Source organism: Phaseolus vulgaris, chromosome 2 (genome assembly GCF_000499845.2).
Source record: "Phaseolus vulgaris cultivar G19833 chromosome 2, P. vulgaris v2.0, whole genome shotgun sequence".
Taxonomy (NCBI): domain Eukaryota; kingdom Viridiplantae; phylum Streptophyta; class Magnoliopsida; order Fabales; family Fabaceae; genus Phaseolus; species Phaseolus vulgaris.
Window position 1 is genome coordinate 42221683 of NC_023758.2, and position 24814 is coordinate 42246496.

The window sequence follows — 24814 nt, forward strand, 5'->3', positions numbered from 1 at the left end:
CAATTAAAGAGTAAATAAATCCAACCAAACACCCTGTAATGAATAGACTCCACATATCAACATGTTTCGAAGTTATTTTTAAACTATAATCAAATGAAAAGGGTTATAATAATATGTCAATTCAATGTGATAAAAAAAAATTCATTAATCAAATAGTGAACCATATCTATTTTTTTTTTATCTTTGATTGGATTGTGATGCAGGTAAAAGTATGGTTTTCTGGAATACATAAAAGTAGGAATAAAGTATAAGTCAAGGAATCTTTCACACATGCTGTAACAAATAATAAACTCCTTAACTAAACATGTTATAAAAACAAATTTAAATGAACTTGGTAAAGAAATACCCTCCTCAAAATTCATTTAATAGTAAAGGCATCTCACCAAGATCTGTGGTTTTAAATCAATAGTCACTTATATAGTGAAGAGAGAGAAAAATTTCACAGAATCATAACTTCCTTCTTGTACAATTAAAAAAAGACATCATTTTAATTCTAATAAATTTTTAAATTAATATTAGAGAAACAATGTGGTGCGGAAATTTTAATTCATACACAATAATGATTTAAAAAATAAATTTATACTCACTTATATATTATATATTTTTTCATATTACTAATTATTTTGTGATGTTCAAGCCACACACAATTCAATAAACCATTAAATTTGTTTTGCATTTAGTAAAAGTTTTGTCCCCAGATAATAGAAAGGAGCAAAGGAAAAAAATACATTTTTTAATGGAAAAGAAGTAAGAAAAAAATAGGGTAAATTTTTTGTATTGACTTATTTTTTCAAATTCATCTCATTATTTTAAATATTTTTAATTTGATGAAAACCACACCATATGTCATAATATATTAAATGAATAATAAATAACAAGTCATCAGTCAAAAATAACTTGGATTTATAAAAGCCACGTAACATTTCAATAATACTATTAATATAAATTTGCCACAAAAAATTACATTAGCTTATTTTTTCAAATAATTAGCCCTAAAACGCTTCCAAATAATTGGATAAAGTTGCTTATATCTTATTCATACATGTGAATGAATGATTGTTCTTGAAGTTTGCAATTTTTATAATATTAAAAGAGCTGTCATTTTGCACACATTTATTGAAGAAGTTACTGTGTTGTTATTTATAATGTTGAAATCTCTTCTAACGAATCATCAAATCTCTTAAAAAAATATATCTCTAACCACAAAAAGATCGAAGATGTGATTTGTCGGAATCTCTTTACAAATTTGTCAACCAGTGAAGATCTATCGAAAATATTTGATATAATGATTGTAATGGTAAACTTTTTATATGTAATATAAATCATCATATTTTTCTGTCATCTTCATCTAGTGTACCACACATCGTTGCCAACACATGGTGGTTTTAATGTATTTCAGATATAACCATCTTTTTATAACTTTAAATCAAATGAAAAAGGAGTATTTTATCATTTAAAAAAACTATACAAATAATTTATAATTAGAGTTATTAAATGGGTTGGACCAAGTTGTTTCAATTTGGTCTAATAAATCATTTAAATTTTTTTTGATACGGCATTACCTTTTTAGGAACTAAAAAATACAAAAGTCAGATTTATTATAAATTCAAACACTGGAAGTATAATAAAATTTTCAAACTAAATCATCTTCATTCACGTGACCAATAGTTTCATATTATTGTTCATGGTTTCCAACACCCATATATCCACAATTTTATAAATAGCCTACATCATCTCTTTGATCCATCTAAATCCCCTTATTACTCATTTCATTGCTCTTTTTTTTTTTTTTCTGTTTCTTTCTTTGAATTAGGTATCTTCACGGTGGGGGTGTCCTTTCTCCTCTCTACCACAGGTACATAAAATTTGTAGTTATTCACATAATCTTGTATAATTCCCAAATCTTTTTGAAATGGTTTTATGTGTAGCGTTTGTTTTAACCAAGTGATACTGATTTAGCTATTTGAAATGGTTTTTGTGAGCAAAGCAAAGGAAAGTTAAACAAATGGAGTTAGACTTAACACCAAAGAAAGCAGAAGCATTGGTTGAGGGAGATGGTGGAGGTTACTACACTTGGTCAACTTCTGAAGTGCCACTTTTGGCTGAGAAAAATGTGAGTGCAGGTCGCCTTCTGCTTCGTCCTCGTGGCTTCGCTCTTCCTCATTATTCAGATGTATCCAAAGTAGGTTACGTGATTCAAGGTCAGAGTCCTTACATATATCTTTTTTGTTTCCATTTCATGTTACAACTTAGATATGCCTCCAAATTTATATTCATAGTATAACACTGGAGATAGATTACAAATGTGACCAGATTTTAGAGCTGAAATAGTTTTAAATTTCCTTCTTTATATAGATGAGTGTTGAAGATTAGGATGAGTTAACTTAAAATCTAGTTCTTAATATGATATCGTAATCTCGATTTCAATGGTTTTGCATTAATTTTATGGAACATGTGTAGGGAATGATGGATTAGTTGGGATGGTGCTCCCTAACAGGAGAGAAGAGGTGACTTTGAAACTTAAGCAAGGAGACGTTATACCAGTACCTATTGGATCTCTCTCGTGGTGGTTCAACGATGGAGACTCAGATCTCATCATTATTTTTCTTGGAGAAACTTCAAAGGCTCTTATTCCTGGTAAAATCTCCTATTTCTTTCTAACTGGGGCTATAGGAATTTTAGGAGGCTTCTCCACTGATCTCACAAGCAAGGTATATGGCTTAGACAAAGATGAGTTAGAAAAGCTCACAAAAAGCCAAACTGGGGTGTTGATCATCAAACTAGACAAAGATCAACCTATGCCTAAGCCCCAAACGGACATTACCAAAGAGCTTGTGCATAATATAGATGCTGCAGAGCCAGAAAATGTTGTCAAAAATGCTGGATTGGTCAAAACCTTAACAGAGAAAGAATTTTCTTTCATTGAGGATGTTGGATTAAGCTTGATCAGAGTAAAACTTGAACCCTGTGCTATTAAGGCTCCATCATACTCAGTCAGTCCTACAAGTCAGTTGATTTACATTGCTAGAGGAAGTGGCAAGATTGAAATTGTGGACTTCAATGGAAAGAGTGTGTTAAACACTCATGTTGAAGCTGGTCATTTGCTTGTTGTGCCACAGTTCTTTGTGGTTGCTGAAATTGCTGGTGAAGAAGGAATGGAGAGTTTTTCCATTGTAACAACAACAAAGTAAGTTGTTGAGATATGATTTTAATGGCATGCAATAACTTTTAAAGTGATTGATTGTGTTATTATAAAGTATGACATATCACTATACTACTAACAAAAAATGATTGATTGTCCTATTTTGCAGACCTTTGTTTGAAGAGTTGGCTGGAAAGGAATCAATTTGGAGCATTTTATCACCTACACTGCAACAAGTGGCTCTTAATGTGGATTCTGATTTTCAAAAGTTTTTCACAACCAAGATCAAGGAATCTACCAAGCTCATCCCACCTTCTACTTAATTTGATATGTGTGATGTATGTGTGGTCTACTGGTGCATTTGTTTATGAATAATTTTGAGATGATGATGGTGATAAATGAAAAATTCGAAGTTTATCTTTTTATGTGAAAATGATAGCAAGTTATCATTGATTTGCGTGGAAAGACACAACCAATATATTGAGAAACATTTATTCTAATTTGAAGTAGATCTTTTTTTCTTAAAATTTAATTATTAAATGATTACTAAATAGAAGAGTAGAAGGAGACAAACTACAAGAAAGAATAAAATCATTTTCTTAAAATTGTGACATTGTTCATGAATTACAAAATAAAAGACACATTATTATAAAAATGATTTATTTTAATATTTTTAAATGCAAAATAATCAATGCTAACATCAATATCAATACTCGATTACATATTTTTTTTATAAAATTGTCAAACCATTCAATCTTTATTGTGATATGGATGATATTAAAGAAGTTATTATTAGTTTTAGCTTTTAAATGTTGTAAACAAATGAAACATTTGGATAATAATCTACAACTTTGATGAACTCGAGAGTTTAGGAATTTCAATGGTTTGGATAAAGTCATTTTCAACATTTTTAATTCAGGAAAAATCCTTTAAAGTAATAATTGGTAAATTTCCATGAGAAAAAAGTAGACTCATTTTTAGTATAACATTCTAATTCATCATCATTTAATGGTTTCAACTTCTTTTGAGAGAAAAAAATATAAAGATGCTTTCAATATGGTAATTGCTCAAATATAGTTTAGTCTATGAAGAAGTAGTTATGTTCATCACAATTAAAAATTAATTAATTCTAAACAACGCATCTTTAAACTTAATTTATTCATTATTATTTTTTCATTAAACTGTTTTTCTTTTGTTAGATTTGTTTTACATTTATATTAGCTAAATCCAGAATTATATTATAAATTACGTTAGTCATAACTATATTTTGATTTTAAATTTTGTAATTCGAAATTATATTATAAATTGTGTAATTTAAAATTATATTTTTAATTATACAATTAGAAATATAATAAATTATGTAATTCATTACAAGTTTTAAATATTACAAATTATATTATAAATAGTTTTAAATTTCTTAATTTAAAAATATTTTTAAATACATAATTTTAAAAATGTTTTAAGTTGATTATTAAGTATTATAATATGAATATATTAAATTTTTATAGGAGAGAAAAAAAGAAAAAAATAGTGTATAATATAATATATAATGATAGGATGACATGTGTACTTTTAGAAGAAATAGTTTAGGAAATAATGTGAGTATGTGATGTTAAATCAAAATGTTTTTAAGACTAAATTATTTAGGGAGAGTTATAATAATAATAAAATAAAACAAAATACTCAATAGTTAAAGTTGAAAAATTTATTGCATTTTTTTTCTCAACAATAAATAAATTGAATAAAGAAAAATACTAAGATGATCACAACCTTTATACATTTAAAACTAAATATTCCTTTCACTTTCAGAGTTTGGTCAATACCAAATTCTTCAGAGTTTGATCAATACCAAATTGTAAATAGGTCATAATCAAAAAATAAATAAATAAATTTCATATACAATCAACGATACATATGTTCCATATTTTAATCTATACTATCAATAAATCTTGTCACAACAATACCATTTCTTTCGTCTAATAAAAAATAAAACATCTGTAAAATCAATATGCATAATCATTACAACAGTAACTTTATTCTAGAAGTATAATTAATAATGACAATACAAACAACTAAGTTAAACAACGTCTATATAGATAGACATATGTTGTTTGGTCTATCCATGTAAATATATTGCTGGATATTAAACTTTGTCAAATAATAAATAATTTAAAAATAAATCATTTGCAAGTTGTTAATACAAGTGTTCTTAGTATTAGTTTTGCCTCTGAATTCAATAAAAGAAACTTTGATGAAGAATTTTCGTAGGGAAACAAAAGTGAGCTTTAATTAATAGTCTATGGTTAAAAGTTTTATATGTACTTATAGAACATAGAACTGTATTTGATTTTTTCCGGAAACAAAATATTAATAAAAAAATATGTATTATACCTAAGTGTTTCAATTATTTCATTAAAAAAATTAATCAACGATTGCTGGTATATATTGGATAAAAGGATTGGAAAAAATTTACAGCCATAAAACTCAATAAAAAAAATAAAAAATGTTAAAAAAATTAAAATATTTTATATGGTGATGGTCGTTGGAGATCCCACATCGACTAGAGATTAGAGCTTTCATGGTATATAAGTGGGTGCAAACCTCAATCCTATGTGAGCCGGTTTTATGGGGTTGAGTTAGGCTTAAAGTCCACTCTTTAACATGGTATCAAAGTCATTTCGAGCCTATCCTAGCGAGTATTTGTGTTGGGTCTATCGTGCCACCCGCTATCGGGGTCCCATACACGAGTTAGTAGTCTCGGCGTGAGGAATGTGTTGGAGATCTCACATCCATTATCTTATAGTATTTTTAATAAAATATTTTTGAATGGTTACGTGATCTCTCATCCAACGATAACCTACAAAATATATCAATTCTTTGGAAAAATACATATATATATATATAAAATATATTATGATGTTTTTTTATAAAAAAAACAGAGTCATTTAATTCTGTAGGTGATAACGAGTATTCAAGAAAAAATGAAAAATACTTTTATACTATTATTTTTTTTATTTCATTACTTTTCTTATCAAGACATTTATTTTATCTGCAAAATTATTCTATAAATTTTATTTATTTTTCTAAAAATATATATATATAGATAGTCAATTTTTTTTTATATATATATATATATATATTTATTGAAGAGATAAATATGTATATAAATTACTCTTCAATCGACAACCAAAAGAATAAGGAGGATTGTTTCTGGATTATTTTCTCTTACATTTAAATTATGATTTATAAATTATGATTTTATTATAATAAATTATTTTAGAGGGATGTAGATTAAAAAAAAAGTGGCGTCAAAAGAATATTTTTCAAATCTGTACCATAACATATTATTTTTAATTAGAAGATGAATCCATGTGCAAATGTTTTTTTCCAAGAAATGGAAAGACGTAGCCCACAGACGCAGCTACGACGAAAACAAATCCGTAAAGCTGATTGAATATAGGGTTTTGATGAGAAATATATAATATCTTTTCTTTTACAAGATGTAAAGAGAAAGATATATAATATGTGTTATTTTTGAATTTATTTTTATTTATGTAAAAAGATTTTATTTTTTTTCACATTTAAAAGTTTTTTATCCTTTTTCTAAAACATGATCGAAATGCAAACTGTAGATTTACTCTAATCATCATTGTACTGTAAGTTGTTGAATATGACAAGAAATAAAACACATGTCACATATGCAGCACATTTTCTCCATGGAAATCACTTGGCAATGCCACAGCAGTTTTCTTCAGCGACAATGCGAGGAGTGCGCTTCTTCTAAAGAATACGGTAACCGCACTCACGGCAGATGTAGCTGACCCGCTCAGGCTGAGGATCCATCACTGGTTCCGGCAAACTGTGAAAGAAGAAGGTTCTAGGCTCAATTTTTAATTTTATAGTATATATTTAATATTTTAAGAAATTATTTAAAGTTTTATTTATTTATTTAATTTGCTGGTGTGTTTATATTAATATGTTTTTTTATAATTATTATCTTTGTGAGTTAGTATTTTTTTTTATAATAATTTTTTATGAAATTATTTTTATTGTTAATTATGTTATAGTTTTTTTAGTATTTTTTTTTATTTTTCATTACTATAGGATTTTTAATAATAAAAAATATTTTTTTTATTTATATAAAATCTGATTTATTTTCTAATTTTATAATGCATGTTTAATATTTAGAAATTACTTTGAAGTTTTGTTATTTAATTTGTTGGATAATTTTTTTTAATTATAATTTTTAAATTATATCTATTTATATTTAATATATATATATTTTATAATTTTAATTTTTAAATCTACGAAATATGTGAAAGTTGTTTATTTTTAAACAAAAATAATTCATTTTTTATTACAATTTTTTAATAGGTAAGGATAAATTTGTAAAGTAATATTTAACAATTTAAAAAAAAATTAAAATTCTCTCACAACCATCGCTCACAAACTTCCATAAACTTTTCACTCTAACATACATCAATCCAAACACTCTCATTTTCTTCACACTTTTCTCTCACATCCTTAGTATGTGAGGATTTGAGAGAGTGGATGTGTGGAGTTTATGAGTGATATGATGATTGTGAGGGAGTTTTTTTTTCTTTTTAAATTGTTAAATGTTACTTTACAAATTTATCCTTGTCTATTAATTTTTTTTAATAATGAAATGAGTTATTTTTGTTTAAAAATCAACAACTTTCACATATTTGGTAGATTTAAAAATGAAAATTAAAAAATAAATATATATTAAATATAAATAGATATAATTTAAAAATTATAATTAGAAAAAAATGTATTCAACAAATTAAATAAAAAGAAAAATTCAAATAATTTCTTAAAATATTAAACATCCATTATAAAATTAGAAATAAATCAGAAAATAAATAAGATCTTATATAAATAAAAGATATTATTTTTTATTATTAAAAATCCTATAGTAATAAAAAAAAATACTTAAAAAAATATAATGTAATTAACAATAGAAAATAATTTAATAAAAAACTATTATCAAATAAATTACTAACTCATAAACATAATAATTATAAAAAAATATATTAATATAAACGCAACAACAAATTAAATAAAAAGAGAATTTCAAATAATTTCTTAAAATATTAAATATATACTATAAAATTAGAAAATAAATCATATCTTATATAAATAAATAAAAAATATTATTTTTCAATATTAAAAATTCTTGTAGATGAATGAGGGTAAATTCAGAAATAACACATGTTGATGTGTCTTTCATTCTACATCTCTTCATTTTGAGGGGAGATGATATTTACTGTTCACAGATATATCCTCTCCTCCTCTTCCCTGCAAAACCCTGGATCCAAACAATTGATATCCTCTCACTTTTTTCCTTGTGAACAGTACATACATAGAAGCAAACAGAGCCTAAGGGTGTGTTTGGATTTGAGAGGGAATGTGTGAGGATGTGAGAAAATAGTGTGAAGAAAGTGAGGTTGTTTGGATTGAAGTATGATAGAATGAATGTGTGATGAAAATTTATAGGAGTTTGTAAGTGATGTGATGATTGTGAGATAATTTTAATTTTTTTTAAAGGTGTAAATTATTACTTATTAAAAAAAATGAAATGATTTTTTTTTCTAAAACATATTCATAAATTTAAAAATTATAACTAGAAGAAATAAATATGTATTAAATGTAAATAGATATAATTTAAAAATTATAGTTAAAAAAATATGTATTCTACAAATTAAATAAAAAGCAGGACTTCACAAAATTTCTTAAAATATTAAACATGTATTATAAAATTCGAAAATCAATTAGAAAATAATCCAGATATTATATAAACAAATAAAAATATTATTTTTAAATATTAAAGACCCTATAATAATGAAAAATAAAAAATAGCACAACAAAAAATATAGGTAATTAACAATAGAAAATAATTTCATAAAAAGTTTATAATTAAATAATTATACACAAAAGTATATTAATATAAACACAACAACAAATTAAATAAAAATAAAAATTCAAGCAATTTCTTAAAATATTAAACATAATAATAGTATAATAAACTAGGATAAATTCAGAAATAATACATGTTGACGTAATTTTCCCTCTACATCTTTTCATTTTGAGATGAGATGATATTTACTGTTCACATGTATATCCTCTCTTTTTCTTCCCCACAAAATCTTGGATCCAAATAACTGATATCTCCTCACTTCTTTGTCTGTGAAGAGTACATCTCCAATAGCAAAGAGACCCTAAGAAAAACAATTCCATCGTTTCATATCTAGAATGTGTGAATCTATTTTAATATATATAAAATTGTCAAATCAATTCATATCCATTTTTTTAATAAAAATATTATGTTCTATAGTTATTTTATTTTTTAATTTTTTGAGACAAAATATCATTTTATTAATATGTAACAGTTGTTTAGTGAAATAATTTGAGTGTTTAGATCCCTTTGATTTGAGAATATTTAATTTACACGAACAATTGTTAAATGAACAATGTATTAATAACTCTAGTTGGTTTTGAATTTTGAGGTTGGCTTAGTTAGACTTGCGTGTGGTTGTACAAGTTCCATTCATTGTGTCATTGGTATTTTTGTAACATAAAACGTGATATACGTTTTTCTCTTCTTACACACAAGAGTTATATCTATATATACATACCCTTGCCCTTCATGTCTTCGCTAGACTCTTGAGGAAACTCTTCTTTTGTGTTCCTTTCGCCTTTAAATCAGAGGTACATATATACATGACTCATTATGAATATGTTTTCTGATCTTTCATGTGCATCTTCTGCTTATTTGATTTAACATATCTACTTCATTTAACTACCATTTATTCAAGTATTCGAAATAGAAGTTCAATGGAGTTGGATTTAACACCAAAATTAGCACAACCAATGTTCGAGGGAGATGGTGGAGGATACTACACTTGGTCAAGTTCTCAAATGCCAGTTCTGGCTGCGACTAATGTGGGTGCTGGTCGTCTTCTGCTTCATCCTCGTGGCTTTGCCCTTCCTCATTATGCTGATTCATCCAAAATAGGTTATGTCATTCAAGGTAAAATATCTTTATTACTACACCAAGTTTTACTAAAACAAAAATCACCCAAAAAATATTGTATTAAATTCATAGTAACCAATTGCATTATATACTTCCTTATGCCAAATATTCTTAATTATACTAAGTTCTTCACAACAAATAAATCTACGCAGTAGTTAAAAATTTATCATGTTGAAGATCTGAAATCGATTAAAAATAAGAATATTTTATAGTATATAATTGGATGAATATTTTATAAAATTGAGTTAAACTTAAAGTTCATTTATTAGTATGATACCAAAGTCATTTAAAATATTTTCTAACAAGTGTTTGTGTTGTTTTTATTGTATCACCCACTACCGAACTGCTATCAGACCACCTATAGTCTCATGCACGAGTTGACTGATCTCAACATGAGGAGTTGTTGAAAATCGGACATTGATAACCCATAAAAATATAATCACACATGAGTTGCACGAGTTGACTGATCTCGACGTGAGGAGTTGTTAGAAATCGGACATTGATAACCCATAAATATATAATCACACACGAGTTGACTGGTTTCAGCGTGAAGAGTTGTTTGAAATTCGACATTAACTAAAAATAAATTTTTTTATAGTATATAAATCAGTAAAAACCTCACATTATAATCTAATTTTTTAAGGTTGAATTAAATTTAAAATTCACTTTTTAATCAATCTATCACACGAAGAACCTCCATTGTACACTTGCACATTTGTTTGCATTTGCCACACTATAATCTCTTCATTCCAATTTTGTTCCCCCGAGGTTGTATTAATCGTTTCTTAAAAGGTATTTCTAAGGTATTAGAACTTTGTTGGTGACTGAATCAAAATTCCTGAATTGTATGGCATACGTGCAGGGAGTGATGGTGTAGTTGGGATGGTACTCCCAAACACAGAACAAGAGGTGGTTTTGAAGGTTAAGCAGGGAGATGTTTTACCAGTACCTATTGGAAGTGTCTCATGGTGGTTCAACAATGGAGACTCAGATCTCACCATTGTTTTTCTTGGAGAAACTTCAAAGGCTCTTATTCCAGGTCAATTCACCTATTTCTTTCTAAGTGGAGTTATAGGAGTTATAGGAGGTTTCTCAACTGAGCTCACCAGCAAAGTATATGACTTGGACAAAGATGAAGTTCAAAAGCTCACAAAGAGTCAAACTGGGGTTTTGATTGTGAAACTAGACGAAACTCAGACACTCCCTAAACCCCACATGGACATGACCAAGAAGCTAGTCTACAACATAGACGCTGCATGCACACAAAATGTTGTTGAAAATGCTGGATTAGTCAAAACTTTAACAGAGAAAGGGTTTCCTTTTATCGGGGAAGTTGGATTAAGTGTGATTAGAGTGAAACTTGAACCTGGTGCAATTAAGGCACCCTCATATCCTGCAACCACTACGATTCAACTAATTTACATTGCTAGAGGAAGTGGCAGTATTGAAATTGTGGGCTTGAATGGAGAACGTGCATTAGACGCTCAAGTTAAGGCTGGTGAGTTGCTTGTGGTGCCACAATTTTATGTGGTTGCTAAAATTGCAGGGGAAGAAGGAATGGAAAGTTAATCCATTATAACAACTACAGAGTGAGTTTTTGTTGGGTTTTTATGTAACATTTTTTACATATAGTATACAGAAACATTAAAAATTATTTGAAAGCAAGTTCTGATACCATTATTACTAACAAAAGAGATTGATTATATATTATTTGCAGGCCTTTGTTTGAAGAATTGGGAGGGAGGGGATCAATCTGGGGCAAGTTGTCATCTTCTGTGCAACAAGTTTCTCTTAACATAGATTCAGAGTTTCAGAAGTTGTTCATATCTAAGATCAAGAAATCCACTGATCTTATCCCACCCTGTTGATATGAGAGAAAATGATGAAGTAGCCAACTTGTTGTTGCATTGCTTTCTGCTTTTATTTTATTTCTATGTATGTTTTAAAAGTGACTAAATAATAATGCAATGGTACTTGAGTTGGTATATATTATTATAAAGATAATATTTCAAAAACATTAAAATTGCATTTGTAAAAGTTTAGAGAATAGTTTTTTTTTTCATATAAAAATGTTTACTTTTTATTTTATTTTTCTTCAACATGAAACTTAAACTAACACTTTAATTTTCTAACATTTTTTTATCATCTAATAATAATATATATTTTGTTTGCTGATTAAAAACAACATATTTTCATCAACACAATTTGATTGTAAAATTAATATCTCATAATGATTAAAAAAATCTACAAGAGAATAAGACAATATGTATATAAAAAAAAAGCTTATGCAGATAATTAGGGATCTCTATCCTAATCTATAAATAAAAAACAATCATTGATGAAATTACGTACGTAATCAAAACAATTTTACAGTAGATTTTCGTGATGAAAACTAGTAATAGAATCAAATACGTTAACAACAATAGAAAAAGTTTCTATTTTGGTGTTAAATTTTTGAAATTAAAATACAAATCAAAATTGTCAAGCAAACACCTAATAATGAAAAAAAACACCATACTCATGAATTTTTATTTTTTTTCCATACTAACGGTGGTCCTTCAAATATGAGATGGCAAAGGATGCCATCTTATCTTTTAACAGATGAACGAAAAAACTTTCATATGCTTTAAGAGTTAAATATATATATATATATATATATATATATATATATATATATTATGGTCTATTGCACTAGTAATTTTTCTAAAATTATGAAATTTTAAAAAAAATTATAGCCTAAAATTAAAGAGATAAAAGAAAAAAAAGTGGTGAAAGCTAGATGTAAAATAAAAATAAAAATGATTTCGTTAGAGAAACTAAGATGAAATAAAGTGAAGCCCAACTTTTAATCTTTAACTAAAAATAAAATAATTATTTTGATGTTATTATTTTTACTGATCATAACAAAATAAAGTTTGAAAAAAAAACTGTCTTTGGAGTTACATAATTATAATGAGATATTTTTACAATTTTGACATAATTATTTTTATTTATTAAGATAGGACAATCATGTCAATGCGTACGATTGTAAATGATTCGTGCCAACTGATACTTAGTATCGTGTGAACCTCATACAATTTTTATTAGTTTACATTTAATACCAGTTCTATTATTTTTTTTTAAATTGTTTGTTTTTTACTTTTTTAAGAATTTGAAATAATTATGATCATTTAAAGGTACTTTTTTACAAAATTTTATAAAATTTGTCAAACTTTTTATCCTATGACTATTTTTTTTTCTACAAAACTTTTTAATTTAATAATTCAATTAATTATTTTAATTTTTTAAAAAACACAAACAAATTTCATTTTAAAATGATTTTAGTAAAACTTAAGTCATATAACTTTGAGATCACTAGCAAAATTATTGATTGACATTATTTTACTTACCAAAATCAAATCAACTCATGAATTACGAAAAAACCTCATAGTAAGAAGTTTCTCTCTAAATAGCTTTTGTGGATGACTTCTTCAATTATATAATTACTTATTTATTGATATTAGAAACTCAGAAGTAGGTAGGTAAGTCACGTGTTACAACAAATATAAATTTTAGTTGTTAATTCGCTCGCAATGTTTTAAATTTATTTATAAATTGGTCACAATTTTTGTCATGTCACAGACATAAAAAAATTAATTTAATATTTTGTCATTTTTCTAACTTTAATCAATTTTTCAAAACTAATTTCCACTTTGAACACTATTATTAATAATTATTTTATTTAAAAATATATAATTTTTTACCTATTAAATCAAATAATGAAATATTTTAATATATTTCAACTATTATTTTCATAAAGTATAAAGATTTGAACTTTTTATTGTTATTTCATTGTCATGTGGGGGTACAGGCTGCAATTATGGAAATGTCAAAATAATTCCCACATAGGAATGGGCCAACCTTTTTATTCTATTCAATTGGGCTTTAAAACCTTAAAAAATATTTGGGTGTTTCTTCCTACACCTATACACTTTTCTTCCTGCACCCCTACATTCTTCCAAAATACCTAAATTACTCTTTACAGTTTTAGTTATTTCCAAAATAGTGTTCCGTAAGCAAAGGATAATTTCGGAATAAAAAATCCAAAAGACAAACAAATATTTCGAACATCTTTTCTGGAACACATTTTTTATTTTATTTTAGGATTTATAAATCTGGAATTCATAAAACATGTTCCGAAAATATTTTGGAAAGAACAATCAGAAAATCATTTTTAAAGGGGGTAAAACAGTCTTTTCGGAAAGTGAGGGGGTGCAGAAAAAAATTTGTAGAGATGCAGGAAGAAGTTGCCAAAATATTTTGGGTCTGTAATAGTTTAGAAATTAGGTCTTTTCTTCCAGCACCCCTATTTTTCTTCATGTACTTCCATAGTTTTAAAATGTTCATTTTTTCTCCTCTTTTTAAAATTTATCTTGAATAGAAAAAATATCATTCAGAATCACATATTTTGGATTTTTGTTTTGAAAACAAATTAGTTCAATTTCTTCTTCTCAAACAAGGATACAAACCTCTTTCTTATGAATTAAAAAAAACAAAAAAAACATATTTAACCAATTACTTTATATTAGTTTTAAATAGCATCAAGATAAAAAAGAATAATTATAAAAATATTATTTTTTATATATTACAACTATTAATTATAAAAATTAGAACATGTTTTATTATATTCATCTTTAGAAATAAATTAATGTTTACACACAAAAAAATGACACTAAAATCATGTTAACTTTTACTATTTTCACATTTCAATACTCTTTTTAAACCTTAATCCTATTTTGTTAAAAAAATCGAACATTGACTAGGAGTGGACTGAGATCATAATAAATTGACCAGCACATGAAAATATAACCAGATGTGCTCTTTTGATTACCATTATCGATATTCTGTGTAAACAACAAAAGAACCTGAAAGAAAAACTAGTTACACCAAACAAAATTATCTAACAGCAATTTCCAAACCCCATAAAAATGCAATCACCATAACTGAAGAATGCAGTAGTTAAACTAACACAAACACTTGCTGCATTGAAAAGTAAAAGTTACATGATCAGCATTTTATTTGGATACATAGAAGAGGGAGTTTCATTGATTCATTGATTCATCCCATTGATCCTCTCAATGACAGAGATAACCCCTTGCGAGCCAAGCTTCCCCTGTCCATTGGCCACCATACTAGTGAAGAGTTGTTTCCACAAAGAAGCCCCAGGCAAGACAACAACATCATCATCGTTGCCACCTTCGACAACATCAACTCCCATTCCCAAATCCTTAACCATGTACTCTGTAAACCCACCTGGTCGAAAATCCCCTTCAATCATTCTCTCCCCAAATATCTCCAACGCTTTTGAACCCGCAGCACCCTCTCTGATACCCTCCACGAACTGCTTCGGGTCCAACCCTGCGCGCTTCGCGAAAACCAAACCCTCGCTCACCCCAACCAAATTCGCGCCGATCGTTATCTGGTTCGCGATCTTGCAGCTCTGCCCGCACCCCGCGGGGCCCACGTAGGTTTCCTTCCCCAGGATCGAGAAGATAGGGTGCAGCCACTCCACCACCTTTTTCTCCCCCGCCGCGAAGATCGCCAGAGTGCCGTCGCGCGCGCCGACGTCGCCTCCGGAGACGGGGGCGTCGATAGCCCAGGCGCCGAGTGCGCGGGCCTGGGAGGAGATTGTGCGGGCGAGCTCGGGGTGGGAGCTGGTGGTGTCCACGGCGACGGAGTTGGGGCGGAGGGCCGGGAGGATGGCGTCGAGGAGGAGGGGGCGGACGTCGGAGGGGTGGCCCACCATGGTAAAGAGAACGTCGGAGAGTTGGGCGAGTTGGGCCGGGGATTGGGCCTGGGTAGCGCCTTGGGATTGGAGAGCGAGGGCGTTGGGGTGGGAGGGGTTACGGGCATAGAAGGTGAGGGCGTAGCCCGCCGAGAGAAGGCGTGAGGCCATGGCGAAGCCCATTACGCCGATTCCGACCCACCCGATTCGGGTTTCCGAGGGCGAAATCGGGTTCGGGTACGGCGTTCCCATAGTGGTGGCTCGGTGAGTGGAGTGAGTGAGTAGGATAATACGAGTGAAGCGATCTAACACTGAAAAGGGCTTTCACTCGGTCTTTTTTTTATTGAATAGCAACTATATAATTTTTTTGTTTACCGTCTTTCGTGTTTATATCTTAATTGAATTTCAATAATTTGGTAAAGTTTGTTTTAGTTAAAGATAATTTCTATACTGCAACTTAAATCATACACTATAAATTAAAATGTATTTTTACTGCTTAAAGATATGTATTTGTTTTTAATTTTAGCTAATATACAAATTTATATATTAAAAAATATTTTATTTACTAAACAAGGCATTAAAGTCAAATATGAACATAAATGGAATTATGAACAAAAAGAATGAGATGCCTTTGTTGAGTAAGAATGAATGAGAATGAACACCAACTATTGATTCCCACAATAAACAAATACATATGCATGTGTTTTCTTGTAGGAAAGAGAATTTCAAGTTTTAGATTTTTATTTTTATTTTTCTAATTGTTCGTTCAATTTTTCCCAGGATTTAGGTAATGTTTTATTTATTGTGTTACCTACTTTTGTTGAACAAATTTTCTTGTAATGCTCATTTTTCTTTGTTTTTTTTTCACAATTTATTTCACCAAACTTCTCATTAAAATGAATAAAGACATGTTTTAATATAACTAACTTGTATTATCTAAACGAGTAGAACTGTACCGACAGTCCCTGGACGTTGACTGATCACTGGTAATGTTGGTGCCACGTAAACGGGTCCACAAGTGGCGTGGGCCAGTATTCGCAAAGCACGTGCGCCAAGGAGCCAAGAGTGGTCAGACATCAGTTATCAGGATGTACCGACGTGCCATTAGACAGTGTGGAGAGGTCGGACATCAGAAACATAACCACGAGAGGTGGATCCCAGATCACACGCCAGTTATCAGTAAGGGAGAAGCCTAGATCACGAGGGCCCATGCGTGTAGAGTGGATGACGCGTTCAGGCATAACACAAAGTGTAGAGTCACTGGAAAGATATGACTCATAAGGGTCGTGTTCCATGGGTGAGTTGCATGCATGACACGTGAACAGCTAGGGCACTCCTAGAGGCGGGTGATCCTAGAGATCAGGTGCACGAGGAGGCACCCAGGTGATCACCCGCCAGAGGTCGCACTCTAGTTAGGAACCCCACGCGCTAGGAGTGTTGGGCCCGCCCCATCAGAAAAAGCCCATTTCGGGTAGAGAGAAAACCCTAGTTTCTATCTATAAATAGCAAGGTAGGAAACTGGACAAGGGAGAATTTTCTTGCGTTGCTAAACACACACAGTAGCAAGATTATCCAGTTTCGGTGTTTCTTAACCCTAATATTGACTTGAGCGTCGGAGTGTAAACGGCTCCTAGGGCACCCTTTGTCTTTGTGTTTTCAGGTGTTCACAGGAAAGGCACACGCGAACGCAAAGACTCTGAACGTGAAAATATCGTAGGCGCACGAAGGCGTTTTGGGTCAACCGGCAAGAACAATAACAAATAGTTGTTCTTGTGCTGTATTTTTGTGTGATGGTAAAAATTGCAATATTAATCTGATCTGGTATTATTATAATTATAAATCATAAATCCAATATCAAAATGAATAATTCGTATCGGATTTGATTTATTTGATTTATGCTATATTATAAATATTTTGAATTCATGTAATTATTTAGTTTACTTGAATGAAGATTTATCTTCCAATATAAAAAATAATCAGTTATTATATTAATTAAATTAAATAATATTTTAAAGATTAAAAAAATTATTAATATTTAAAATAATTTTTATTATTAATAAACAGTCTATAAAATAATATTTAATTAGTTATTATATTATTATTATACAGTTTTTTAAGATGACAATGTTATAATTAATATATTGTGTTAACATTTTGAGTTGACCTAATCTTATTGTAAGTATTATTGGGTGTTTAATGGCTCAAGTTCACAAAATTAACCTATCAAATATTGTAGTAGAGCTTAATTACAGAAGCTATTAGTCCAGATATTCCAGATCCTTCCAATTTCCATGACAACCTAATTGTGTGGTAGGAAATAAATAACGTAACATGTCATCTAACTCATAATCACTGTGCGATTTGATTTTGTAATTATCACTAATTTGACTTAAGGGACAAGGAAGTAACTAAAATGGAGTGTTAAATTTTAAATACATGATTTATATAAGGAGAAAATTTAGAATCAAAACATGAATTTAATTTAATTTGAATTAATTGAATAGAAGAAAATATATGTTTCTGTGTTTAATGCTTTTATCATCGAATTCACAATTATAGTCTTAAGTACATTAGGTCCAATCCTAAAAAAATAAATGTATAAAATTATAAATAGAGTTGTACAAGCCCTCAACTCCTAAAATTCAATAATAGCTTATTACTTGAAACATAATTAAAATATAATTATTAGAAAGAATTAGATACTGAATTAAAAAATATTTATGAATAATAAAAATTAATTTAAATATCAATAATTTTTTATTTTTAAAATAATATTTAATTTAGTTAATATAATAATTAATTATTTTTTATATATAAAAATAGTTTTATTTTTCTATAACAGTGTTAAATATAAATTTGTTATGTGAGACGAGTGTATAATATCCTCACACAAAGGAGAATACTATAATATATGATCTAGATTGAAAATATGAGTTGATTTGTGTTTTTAACTTGTTTTATATTTGCCATTAAAAAAACAGGTTAGACTACAACCTCATAAAACTTATGAATTAGTACGAATATTTACTTAACATAAGTATGGATTTCTGGACCGACTCACATAAATTAAAAGAAATGAAAAAAAAAAATCAACAAAATCAATACATTTTTTATTCCAAAATTCAGTCTTTAGTAAAAACAACAATTTATAAAATATAACCATTACAAATATTAATGATTTATTATTTATTGAAAAATAGGGAAAATATATATTATAAAAATATTTAAAATAAAATGTAGATTCATAATTATAAATATATAATATTGATAAAATAATAAACCGGGGATGAGGTTGGTTGACCCACTTGCATGCATAAATAAAAGAATAATTATTTTATTTTTTGTAAAAAATAAATCATATCCCATTCATTTATTATTGTGACTTTTATTTTATTTTATTTTAAAAAAAAATGAATTTAGTGTACTAAATTTTTATTTTATTTTATTAAGAGTTATAGTAAATTTAGTTTTAAGTAAAATTTTATATTTAAAATTTGTTAATTAAAAAATAATATAAAGAAGAAACTTCAATTGGATAGTTAAAAAATTACTCATTTTTATTAAAATATTTTGTAGTAAAACTTTGATAAGATACTCTTATACATTCACGTACATGTATAGAAAAAAATAGATGCAAAACAAAACTTAATTATTTTTAATCAAGCCTTTTAACAACCTCATACTTGAATTTATATTTTTATCTTAATTGAATAAATTGAAACACGGATAAAATTTTAATTTTTCAGTAGTAAAAATAAGTTTTTTTTATAATTAATAAAATTTTATTTTCTTAAAAAAATATTTTTCTTATGCGGGTTGGTCCGCAGGTTACCTCTTATGCAAGACGGACCAATGAAATGAGCTCACACTCTTTGCACGGGATGAGCCAACCCAACCCACATTTTGTGAACCAAATACGAGATAAACTTATGCGGAACGGAACAGACCTATGCAGATCTGGTCAGCCCGCATTATCAACCCATTTCTTACAAACTATTTTATAAAATAGTTTTTTAAAACTAAAAAAAGTAACCAACATAGGAGTTTATTATGTCTTGAGCACATTTATTAAATTGATTGACGTGTTTTAATCTATATACCTATATGTATATAAAAGGATTCCTGCTTTTAAAGTGTTTTAAATTTTTTTTATATTTTATCCTTACTTAATATTTTATTTTATTAATTTATTTTGGTTATTTGGACATTTTATAATTTTAGAAGTTAATAAAATGGTTTTTTAATTATAAAATTTTATTTTATTTGTTGTCATTTAACTGACAGAAAAGTAGAAAGATTGATACATTACAAATAATTGATAATTAGTTACAGAGCAGCTTTTTTAAATTTAAATAAAATACAGATACATATATAATAATTAAAAAATGCATATGCACAGTTGCTCTCGCAAGAGCGTATGTGTTTCCGCTAGTAATATGATAAAACATAATCAAAAGAGTTTTTTTTTTTTTTAATGAAAAGTGCAAAATATTCGTGTTGCTTTCAATATTGGAAGAATACTCACTACAATAAAATCATGAAATAGAAACTTAGAGACAAAAAATAATTAGTTATTATAATAATAACTAAATTAGATACTATTTTAGAAATTAAAAAAAATGATTTCTAAATTAGTTTATATTATTTTTAAATAGTTTCTAAATTGATATTGAATTACCTACCATGATTTTAACTACCAATTATTTTGATTTAAAATTTGGTAGCAAAAACCATTTAACAATAATTTAACAATAATAGAAACTAATTTAGAAACTAACATTTTATAGTCTCTGAAATGGTCTCTAATTTAGTTACTATAGTAACTAATTATTTTTAGTCTCTAAAATTAGTTTCTATTTCATGATTTTCTGATAGTGATTATTACTATTTTATAAACTTTGTATTGCTTTATTAACACGCTTTTTTTATTATTATTGTTTACATTATTGGAAATATTATACTTTTGAATTGCACATGTCAATATTGTCCGTTAAAATTTACATAAATTTTACAATTCAAAAGTTATCTGACAATATCGAAAATAATTAAGAAAATGTTAAAAAGAGGGTGGAAAAAATGCATACCATTGACGACATTTTGCTTGAAACATGTATCTTTTGATATGATAAACTAAAAGGTATGGATGCTCTTTTATACACAAGGTTATTGCTTGGAAGTTTTACATTATAGTTTTTTTAAAAATGTCACGTTAATTATTTATTTTAAATTTTGAATTGATTTATTTAAGTAATTATTAAATATGAAGTTTATTAGTATAACAGTTTCAATATTTAATTTTCCAAATTCACTTTTTCTTTTTAAGTTATAGATCATTTAGTTAGTTGGAGAGGATTTTTTTTTTTGGTTAGGAATGAACAATACATGGTTAGAAAGTTGTGATCTCGTCATTCAGATCGGGTGATAGGTAACAATGATTAATACACAGTCAAAAAGATGGTGTTGTTGTGGAGTTTTCTGCTACAGATTTTTGTACTATAGTTATTTATGCAAAGTGTGCATTTCAATTTAGTGCACAAAATTGAGCTTGAACATTCTTCTTATGATTGAGCTAAGTGAAACTTGTCTTTCATAGGAGTTTAAACAAATAAACCATTTTAATATGATTGAATATTGTATACATATCTTTTGTAACTTGTGTTTTTTTAATTTTGAAATACATGTGCGATGTATAGGGTTGCGAGAGAACTAAGTATATTTGAAATATATAACTTTTTTTAGCAGTTGATTTCTTGTATATTTGGAGAAACTTTTCACATGATGTTAGTTTTGTTGGGACACAAAAATATGTAATTTTCTTAGATCTTGTAGATTAGGTTGGAAGTCCTAGTTAGATATTTTCTTTATAAGAGGATTGAAACACCTCTCCACTGTTTCATATTATTTATTATTCTCTGTAAAAAAAAATCTCTATCTTTTTATGTGGGATCCATATTTTATAAAAAAAAATTCTAATTATAATTTGATACAAGATTCTCAAATGAACACCCATATTAATTTTTGGGTACAAGGAAATGCTATTGTTAATTATGGGATAAACTAAAGATATTTTTGTGAACTTTGCATCCTATGAAAGCTTTCTATGGTGGAAGAATAAGATGCGAAGCTACATGGACGGTTACTGGATTGTGCATTGATAGAGAAAGACTTTTAGTTATATATATTTAACTAACTTTCTGAATCAGCAAGCAATAAATTATTAATAACATAGGTTGTCACAAAACAATTCATAATAAACATGATTAGCCACTTTATTTGTTCTTATAATAATAATAATTAATAATAATAATAATGTTGGTTCCAACGTGACTTGAAGTTTGGGGCACTAACTAAATCAATCTATTTAATTAACTACTTGTTCCACATGTTTGGCAAACTTAGGTAATAGACCCCCTTCCTACCTCTCCCTCAGGGCAAGAATCTCTCTCCATGCACTTATTCTTCATGCCCATCTTTTTTTATTGCTGTCTTTTTCTGCCATTCACACCCTAATTCTTTATAAAGGGCATTTCATGTTAAACAATTTTGTTTAATAAAGTTTATGATACATGATGTGACATTATTTGTATAAGTATTTTTATTAGAAGCAACTTCACTTAAAGCTTTTCCAAAATAAAATAAATTAATGAACATATTCACTTTAATAATGTTTAGAGTATCTATGCTTAGCTATATGGTGTGATTTTTTGTATTATGTCACATGTGATTTTAGTTGCTTCAAAATTAAAAGAGTTGTTTGCATGCATAAGTAATTATTCTCTGAGTTGTTTAATATTTGTATTGATTATTATAAGAGATGATATGAAAGGTTGAAGAAAAAGAAGATATTTTGAGTTAAGCAACTTGCTAATATAATATTGTTCATGTGTAATATATTTTTTTTGGCACACATGATTATAAATTGTTTAAAACTAGATATTTTGTTTTATATATATAAGCAACTATTCCTTATAAGTTACTTGACATTAATTAACATTAAACACAAGAAAAAATGTAAAATATTTATGAGATCAACATCTCCAAGATATTGATGACAATATTCTGCTTAATAGATGATATTGCTTCAATGGTTCTCATCAATAAAATAAACCATTTTTCTATTGCAAAATAACAATTTTTAAAATCGATATGTTTTTTGTATACAATTTTTAAATCTACGAGTAACAAGCTTAAAATTAAAGTGTTTTTTTTTTAATTCTTAATTTTATGTGGTGATGAAGACCTACAAAATTCAAAATAAAACAACCACTACAAGACAATTATGAAACAATTTTTTAGAGATAAAAAATAATTAGTTGCTATAGTGATTAAATTAGAAACAATTTTAGAGACTAAAAAATTTTTGATTTCTAAATTAGTTTCTATTATTGTTAAATGGTTTCTAAATTGGTATCTAACTAGCAACTAAGGTTTTTGCTACCAGATTTAGAAACTAAATAATTGGTAGTTAAAACCTTGGTAGCTAATTAGATACTAATTTAGAAACCATTTAACTAGAAACTAATTTAGAAACATTTTTTTTTAGTTTCTAAAATGGTTTATAATTTAGTTACTATAACAACTAATTATTTTTTTTATATAAAATTTGTCTTGTAGTGAACTCATTTAAACAATAATACATTTAATATTTGTAACTTAAATAACTTGTTATCTCATTAGAATAAAAACTATTTGGATATTTAAAATAAGTACATTGATTATATGAAAAGCATTAATAATTCTCTAAACCTTAGAATAAACTTTTACTTTATACAGCATTATAAAATAAACAAAAGTAAGATAAAATTCATTTAACTATATAGATTCTCTATAAGTTCCTATTATAGTTGTTCAACTTTTGCATTTATGTTGATGCACATGTCCATATGCCATGTTTAAGCTTAAAGAAAGGACATTTTCATATTTGATTGTTGATTCTTGACCTAAATTATTAAGTGGTGGATTGATATTGATGCATCATTAAGAAAATGGTGAGAATTTGAATACTATGATTGAGATGGTAAAGTGAAAAAATGTTTAGAATGGAGTTAAGAAGAAAGTGTTTGAATAGTTTTTTTCAATGAGGTAATCTAAAGCTTGATTCCCTGATAATTGAGAAAGGTAGACCGGCGTTGGATGCCAAATGCCAATAATACATCATGTGACCACGTTACATGTTTCACACGAAAAACAAACCCTAATTTTTGGTCAAAGTGGGACCAAAATTCCAGAACCCACGTACTCTGTCGTAAAACATTTTAATTAATCTAGTTCATTTAAAAAATATATATATATTTTCTTTTATAAAACTCAAAACTCATGATGAAAAACAATATAAAACTAAAAAAAAAAGGAAACAGAAGCATGAAGAAATAGAACAACTCATAAAAAGTTAAAAATAAAAATAAAGAAAATCACAAAAGTAACTAAATAATCACATTGAAATTTAAACTTGTACTCGCATGACTAAATGACTCACTGAGTCGGTTAGAATTCCGAACTACCTGACCACGATAAAAGGTCACGCGACGACACATGACTAATCGACCCATGACAATGAATCATGAGTTGACCAAGTCAGTAGAGTTAATCCATAATTAAGAGTTGTTTAGCGCAATCCTAAATAAGATCTAACCTAATAATTCGACCCACCAACGAATGTCCATTAAGATAATATAAATAGCGCAGATTCCAAGAGTCAGGTATGTCATTATCTACAATACTCTGACAATCAAGTGTCGACATCCTAATTGACTAATCGTCGGAGTGCCTTCTGCAGGTACCATCCCAGCTTGTGCTATCGGATGATCGAGAGGAGGAAGGTAAAGCAGGAAGCTAAGAGAGGTAACGACCGAAC

At 27.9% G+C, this 24814-nt stretch overlaps 3 protein-coding genes across 4 annotated transcripts; 2 read left to right on the top strand and 1 right to left on the bottom strand.

The window, feature by feature from the left end:
• The first annotated feature begins 1612 nt into the window (after window positions 1–1612).
• LOC137812255 (glutelin type-A 2-like) lies at window positions 1613–3575 on the top strand. Of its 2 annotated transcripts, none has more exons than XM_068614179.1 (4): window positions 1613–1855; window positions 1988–2201; window positions 2461–3187; window positions 3312–3575. In XM_068614179.1, exons 2-4 carry the CDS (start codon window positions 2006–2008, stop codon window positions 3463–3465), a joined length of 1077 nt encoding a protein of 358 aa, XP_068470280.1. In that variant the 5' UTR covers window positions 1613–1855; window positions 1988–2005; the 3' UTR covers window positions 3466–3575. The 2 variants fall into 2 exon arrangements, with proteins under 2 accessions (XP_068470280.1, XP_068470281.1); XM_068614180.1 differs by having other exon boundaries at window positions 1636–1855; window positions 1993–2201.
• A 6212-nt stretch (window positions 3576–9787) lies between these two features.
• LOC137809786 (glutelin type-A 3-like) lies at window positions 9788–12181 on the top strand. Its single transcript, XM_068610865.1, has 4 exons — window positions 9788–9871; window positions 9979–10193; window positions 11059–11785; window positions 11914–12181. The coding sequence occupies exons 2-3, from the start codon at window positions 9998–10000 to the stop codon at window positions 11763–11765; spliced, it is 903 nt and encodes a 300-aa protein (XP_068466966.1). The 5' UTR covers window positions 9788–9871; window positions 9979–9997; the 3' UTR covers window positions 11766–11785; window positions 11914–12181.
• A 3013-nt stretch (window positions 12182–15194) lies between these two features.
• LOC137812257 (probable 3-hydroxyisobutyrate dehydrogenase-like 2, mitochondrial) lies at window positions 15195–16371 on the bottom strand. Its single transcript, XM_068614181.1, has one exon. The coding sequence runs from the start codon at window positions 16210–16212 to the stop codon at window positions 15286–15288; it is 927 nt and encodes a 308-aa protein (XP_068470282.1). The 5' UTR covers window positions 16213–16371; the 3' UTR covers window positions 15195–15285.
• Between the last annotated feature and the right edge of the window lie 8443 nt (window positions 16372–24814).

Coding starts and splice junctions, on each gene's coding strand:
- LOC137812255 (XM_068614179.1), top strand. CDS start 2,006: ATGGAGTTAGACTTAACACCAAAGAAAGCAGAAGCATTGGTTGAGGGA. Junction 2,202..2,460: donor AGTAGGTTACGTGATTCAAG/GTCAGAGTCCTT, acceptor GAACATGTGTAG/GGAATGATGGATTAGTTGGG. Junction 3,188..3,311: donor TCCATTGTAACAACAACAAA/GTAAGTTGTTGA, acceptor CCTATTTTGCAG/ACCTTTGTTTGAAGAGTTGG.
- LOC137809786 (XM_068610865.1), top strand. CDS start 9,998: ATGGAGTTGGATTTAACACCAAAATTAGCACAACCAATGTTCGAGGGA. Junction 10,194..11,058: donor AATAGGTTATGTCATTCAAG/GTAAAATATCTT, acceptor GCATACGTGCAG/GGAGTGATGGTGTAGTTGGG.
- LOC137812257 (XM_068614181.1), bottom strand. CDS start 16,212: ATGGGAACGCCGTACCCGAACCCGATTTCGCCCTCGGAAACCCGAATC.